This window comes from Montipora capricornis, chromosome 3 (assembly GCF_036669925.1).
Source record: "Montipora capricornis isolate CH-2021 chromosome 3, ASM3666992v2, whole genome shotgun sequence".
Classification (NCBI taxonomy): domain Eukaryota; kingdom Metazoa; phylum Cnidaria; class Anthozoa; order Scleractinia; family Acroporidae; genus Montipora; species Montipora capricornis.
Window position 1 is genome coordinate 53,887,852 of NC_090885.1, and position 6,390 is coordinate 53,894,241.

At 35.8% G+C, this 6,390-nt stretch overlaps 1 protein-coding gene across 4 annotated transcripts in view; it reads right to left on the reverse strand.

The window, feature by feature from the left end:
* LOC138043398 (major facilitator superfamily domain-containing protein 12-like) overlaps positions 1 to 6,390 on the reverse strand; it is a 37,381-nt gene that overhangs the window by 25,083 nt on the left and 5,908 nt on the right. For all 4 annotated transcript variants that reach the window (XM_068889655.1, XM_068889654.1, XM_068889656.1 and 1 more), the window contains exons 2-4: positions 3,906 to 4,433; positions 2,983 to 3,091; positions 2,428 to 2,544 (exon numbers count right to left, since the gene is read on the reverse strand). In XM_068889655.1, coding sequence (XP_068745756.1) covers positions 2,428 to 2,544; positions 2,983 to 3,091; positions 3,906 to 4,402 — 723 coding nt within the window. In that variant the 5' untranslated portion in view covers positions 4,403 to 4,433. The remainder of the gene's footprint in view (positions 1 to 2,427; positions 2,545 to 2,982; positions 3,092 to 3,905; positions 4,434 to 6,390) is intronic.

Consider the following 6,390-nt stretch of genomic DNA (forward strand, 5'->3'; position numbering starts at 1 on the left):
TTGAATATAGTTAATAGAGGGGAATGGTTTGGAAGCTCGGCAAACATCAAAGGGGCAAACAAAGATGCCAAGATTTAGGTTGGAAAGTCCACGACCGTGCACAATCTTTTGTTTTGCGCTCATACATTATGCCGAATTACGAAATCAAACGTTTCTATTGGTTAGTTCCTCGGTACGGAGTCAACAAGTATTGTGTTTTGTTCACGGCCAAGGCCAAAAGAGATAACAAAAATCTACAACAAAGAAATTTGTCGCATTTCATAACCATTCCCCTCTATTAACTATGGTTTAAATTACTATACTTAATTAGGCATGTTTCAATGAAGTGCCGAACTAAATACAATGACTTGACTAAAATTGACTAACGCATGGCAGTAGCACGACGTTTGAAACAATTCAGTCCGGCAGGTTGAATTAAGTTCGGCACGACTGCTTAGCAAGGCAGACCCTTTCACTGCCTAATACACATATCCCCGAAATCGACTGCAGACAAAAGACAGATGTGCTTGTGTATCTTGCATTAATTCTCTGCACTCCGTGAAAAATTGGTAGTGAGATAAGTCGATTTCGCATTTGAAAACTGCATACTTGAATTTGCGCGGTATAAATAAATTTTATTATTATTATTATTATTATTATTATTATTATTATTATTATTAAAAACTAGATAATAGAACTATGTACATAAGAATAAAAGTAAATATTTACAAAGAATGTTTTTATAAAAAGGGGCATAGTCAAATAATTTTTATAAAACCTAGTATCTAACGACAACATCTTTAACCAAAAAATAAATAAAATAAAATACAATTCATTTCGATTATTATTATTATTATTATTATTATTATTATTATTATTATTATTATTATTATTATTATTATTATTATTATTATTATTATTATGTCTAACATTTCATGTCTAACGAATGTCAACGTTACCATAGCCGTCTTGCTGAGCTACTGGCAGTGAAGAAACAGGAGAGTTACGCTTCCACTATCGCATGGATTAGGACTCGAGTCTCATTTGCCATTTTGAGATCTGCATTGGTTTGCCTGCGAGGCTCGCGTTCTAGGAGGAGAACTACCCCAAATATACAGGAGACTGATCTAGAACTAGAAGTCTCGGTCGCATGTAGATAGTTTTTGTTCTTCTGTAAATAGCGTTATCCTCTGACACTGAGTTTATGGCAAAGAGCGTCTTAACATTCTATAATATTGATTTATAATTTTTCTTTCCTTTAGTTTATCAAATCTATAATACTAAGAGTAGTTTAAATTTTTTTAAATTTTTTTATTTTTTATTTTAATACACATGTTTATAGGAAACGAGAATTTAAAAAAAAAACAAACTATTATTGCTATTATTAGAATTAGTACTAGTATTTGTATCTCTATAAGCCTAATACTTGTTTTAGAGTTCTTTATTTGGTTTTTTCAGTGTGTGTATTTTTACTGATAAATTGAAATAAATTATTATTATTATTATTAGAAAAAAATATATTATTATTATTATTATTATTATTATTATTATTATTATCGGAGTAACGGTTAAAGGAGCTATCGACTCAGTACAAAGTTATGTGAAACCTGAGATAAATTGGGATTTAGCTATCACATTAAAATTCACCAATGGCATGATCCAATGACGTTTTAAAGACATTTCAATCTTTGCTATTATAAAAATTCTCGAATCTGATTGGTTCTGTGCGCACCTATTTGTCGCGTAGTTGGCGCGCGATCAACATGGGTATCCAATAACAGGTATCCAATTTGAACAACCCAAATTGGATATCTGTAATTGCATGGACACCTACGCTAGTCGCGCGTTAATCACATGCTCTTGGATGGGGTCTTTCTTGCCCTTTTTTCAATCCGTTTGCAAAACGGATTGAATATAATTTTGGCTTTAAATTTTCACACAAAGAGGTATTTAAAGACTTTTTATCCTCAGATTTTGTTCTGACTTTCTCACATTTTGTTATATATAGTTATGATTAATTAGTAATAGGACTTCGTGCCGTACAATTCAGGGGTAATTGTGGTCGTAATGGCGCTGCGCGCTCGGCCGATTTTGAAATCACTCACACGATTACTTCCTGTCGTTGAATTGCACTCCACTCAGTCCTCTTACTATTACTAATTATCTTGGAAATGACTATATCGAACTCGCTAATTTAGCTTCATTTGCGAGTTTGTTCTGAAGTATCGCGCCCCTCCATTTCAAGACTCTTCTTCGAAATTCCATCTTTGTTTCAGGAAATGACCGTAATACAGAAACGGTCGTTAGCCTGACTGGAAAAGTTTACAGCTGAGAATGAAATATCTTTGGGAGGAAAAGCAACCCTTAACTACGATATTGCCACAAATTATTTTAATAGTTCTTCCTGATGTTTTATTTCATAAAATGGGTAAATCCAGACAGACTTACCAAAACGTCTGTCGTCGGTAACATTTTTTCGCCTTGTGGTTGTTCAGATTCTTCTGTTCCTATTTGGAAAATGACAACGAAGACAAGTCCTATACTTGTCAAAATCAGAGCAATCACCTGATACAGAAAAATTATAAAAATTATTATACGCACTTATTATATTAGTTAACTTGGCAAAGGACGAGAACTGGCCTCAGCTTTTCAAAGGTCACTATCCATCTGAGACCACAAGTTTCTATGGTTTATAAGCACGATAAACCACTTGGGATGTTGGAAGAACACTCGAAGAATTCGTAAATCACTCGCCTGCGGCTCGTGATTTACGAAATTTTCTCGTGTTCTACCAACATCCCCCGGTTTATCCCGCGGTTTATCAGCCTATAAACCATAGAAACTAGTGGTCTATTGCTTAAATCAATAATAATCCAACATTCAAAAACAGATGGACGTTAAGTACCCTATACAGCGATTTGGTGGCCCGTCATTTTTGTTGTATCATGAATGGGTAGGCTTTTCAATATCAACTCGCCAACATTACACTACAGGGTTAGTTACCGTGAAATTCATTGCGCTTTCTGATGTCAGTTGGTCGTGATTATCCTGGCCTAGGATTCCCAGCACCACAAGATAGCAAAGAATGCCGGTCAGGAACATAAATGCAGTTCTGTGAATAATGCCAAAAAAAAAAAAAGAAAGAGCAGTTACACAGCGTTAATCTGCTAATGGTTAAACTGAAGTACAAAATTAGCTTTGCTGATGTTAAAAAAAGATACACGTTAGCAACTTAAAGTGGTTTCTTCAGTCTTTTCAGTCCTTTGTTCACTGTGAAGTAACCACTCTCTACATCAATTTGCAATGAAAGCGCATTACAAGTTGAACGTTGAAAAAACTCCTGTGTGAGCTTAAACATTTTTTTTCAACATTTGATACCGCACGTCCTTTATCTTTTCAATTTTATTTTTCTCATTTTTGTTGTTTAGTAATGTAGAATATGTTTCTTCATTAGAGTTTTGCCTATCACTGACCTTAACCCCAAACATTTCATCAAGTAGTTCAAATCTGGGATGCGGTTGAGAAGAAATTAAAACAAACAAATAAACAAACAACAAACAAACACACCAATTGTAAGGAATCAACATATAATAAAAATTTGCTCCAAGCTCTCAGATTCCCTGAAATTTCGGTTTGTGAACATTCTTATATTGAGCGGGTACCACTGCGGTTAGCTGCGCCACTCCAGTTTTCGACCAAAGGGGTGCAAAACCAAAAAAGAATCGTTATTTGCTTGGTTCCTCAGATTCTGTGCAATGAGCAAGTTGCGCTTGCTTTGAATTCTGAGTGATATGTTCGCTGTGCTGTTTATGTTTGTTGCGAGAGTAAGAGTAATTATAACTATCAGTGTATTTTGATGCAAGACACTCAAACGAAATTTGTGGTATATTCCAACAGGTAATCAATAAATTAAAGGCTTAACAAACCTCATTGCATTTAACTTTACTGCTTCCTTTTGATCCTTGGCAACCACAGAAACAAGTGAGAGGTGCGCAATCTCAATACAGCAGATGGCAAACATCACGAAAGTTGTTATAGTGCAGTAATACAACACCATTTTCCATTGCCTTGGATCATCGCCGCAAACGAAACAGGTGGTGTAAAGGAGAGGTACAAAGATAACTGTAACGGCGCTACCAATCAGATGCCAGGACTTTCGCTTGCCAAGCTTGCGTGATAAGACTGGAATATATACTCTGTCGCATAAGAAACCAACAAGAGGTCTGAAAACTAGGGCACCTATTAAACGGGTGTAAAGGATGATCCAACCCGAGTTAGCTGCGGACATGTTCACAACTTTCATTAAGAAAACAAGTGCAGTTGAAGACAACAAGCGTCGGGTAACGTCATTGATCACATGACCCACTCCACAGGCAAACTGGCGAAAGCATGATGAATGATTATTCTTTAAAGTTTCTTCCATGTTCCTTTCTTTCCAGCCAAAGTGTTTTTACCTGTAAAATTTAAATTTGATTGTGGTAAAATTAATCACTTTCGGTCTTTTTGTTCAAACTATCTTGTTCTGCCTGTATCCAACATAAAAGCTGAAATGATTGACTGAGTCGTTTTGGGGTTTTTATACCATTGAGTTGACGCTTACGATTCTCGGCGATTTGTTGTTAAATAAGTAAGCCATTGATTACGTTCCTTTCAAAAACCTTAATTACCGCTTAGGTAACCGCCTTTTCAGTTCTGACTGAAAATGAGACGTCATTTCAAAGCTTCATCTCAGAATACTACAGTTCCACTGAGAGAACAAAAGTCAGTCCATTCATCAGCTGCAATGAAAGTACTGCATTGTGAATTGGCAACATTTTTGCCTCAATAAAAGCGTAGCCATGGCTTTCGCATTTTTGCTGTTGTGGTTTTTGCTTTTGCAAGATAATTAACTAGATGGAGATAGATTCCAACATGGTCACTATCGACACTGTGATCAGTATGTTGTTGGTGAATGAAAAGTAACAAAGGAATATCCGTTGAAAGCATCTATTCAAAAGAATCTTATTATTTTGGGAATCAAGCAATTTAAACGGGTTATTTATCAAGTGTAGTCGAACATTTTCCGTCTATTGATCCTATAAAAGCTTACATTGTCATTGAGAGCATTTTTCTTATATTGTTAAAAAAAAGCCTGCTACAGCATTTATTTCTGACAAGACAAACCTTTCTGAACTTCCCCAAATGTCTTTATCAAGCATTTGTTGTTCTTGTGTTTGCGCAATTTTTCGTTAGCATGTAAAGAAGGAGAAAATTAAGTGACAGTCCTTCCGTCTTTTGTAAAATTGAAAATTATGACACGGCTGTTTAGTGCTTTAAAACTTTTGCTGTTATCAGGGTTACCAATTGGGATGTTTGAATTTCATCAATAAAAAAGAGGTTTTTGTGGAAATGTTAGCCCTACAATAAGCCTTTTTTCAAATATTTAGCACCAGAAACTAAAAAGAAAAACGTAAAGAAAGAAACTTTCAGAAGAGCACAATTTTAAATGTATTAAACGGCGCCGGATATCTGAACCTGCTTTGCGTAACCGTGCCTGAAAACGCTTGTAAACTTAGAAAGGTATAGAAAACGCCACAAAAACTCCTAAGATGAATCAAGTTGGGGTGTGGAATACTGAGTGCGAGGGCAGCACCAATATTGATGAAAATTTCATCACAAATGGAAGCCAAAATTCAGTATTTCTTCAAAACCAATCCCAGATTTTTAATTACTATAGCGTGCCAATCATTTCTATGATTGGCTAATTTAGGGGTCGTATTCCGCAGCACGGGCGGCTAAATTTGAGATTTGGATCCAATGTTCTGTAGCAAGATTTATTTTGCAAGTTATTTATGCCTGTGAAATGAACTTGTAAAACTGTTTTAATCTTGAAAGCAACTATTTTCAAGAGTTTCTACCCATGCTTTCCATTTGTGGCATATGAGCGTTCCGCTTGCCTTTTCAATTTTTGATTTCCCGCGTTTCCCGCTCGCCTGATTACCTCAGAGATATTAGAAACAAGTTAGTTACCTCGTCGATGATTTTTTTTCCTTAACTTATGGCCCGAACGCGAATTGGGCCGTAAATCAACGATAAACACTCGGTCCGTAACTTACACAATCGTGCGCAATAAAAAAAATATATATATATTTACAATTGTAGCTGCGGGTTATTGACTACAAGGACAAAGTCACGTTATTACTAATTTTTCCTAACAAAAAGTTGCTTGTTCAAATTTACTTAAATTTACTTCAAGTGATACAATTAGGAGCTTTGAGAAGATGTGAATGAACCGCAGCCATGGAAGCACTCGTCTGGTTCGATTCCTGTACTGACTCGACGTCACCTTGAAGAACTGGGTTGAGTTTGTTGGTTCTCTATTCTGCTCCACGAGGTTTTTCTCCGTGTCCTCCGGTTTTCCGCTCTCGTAAA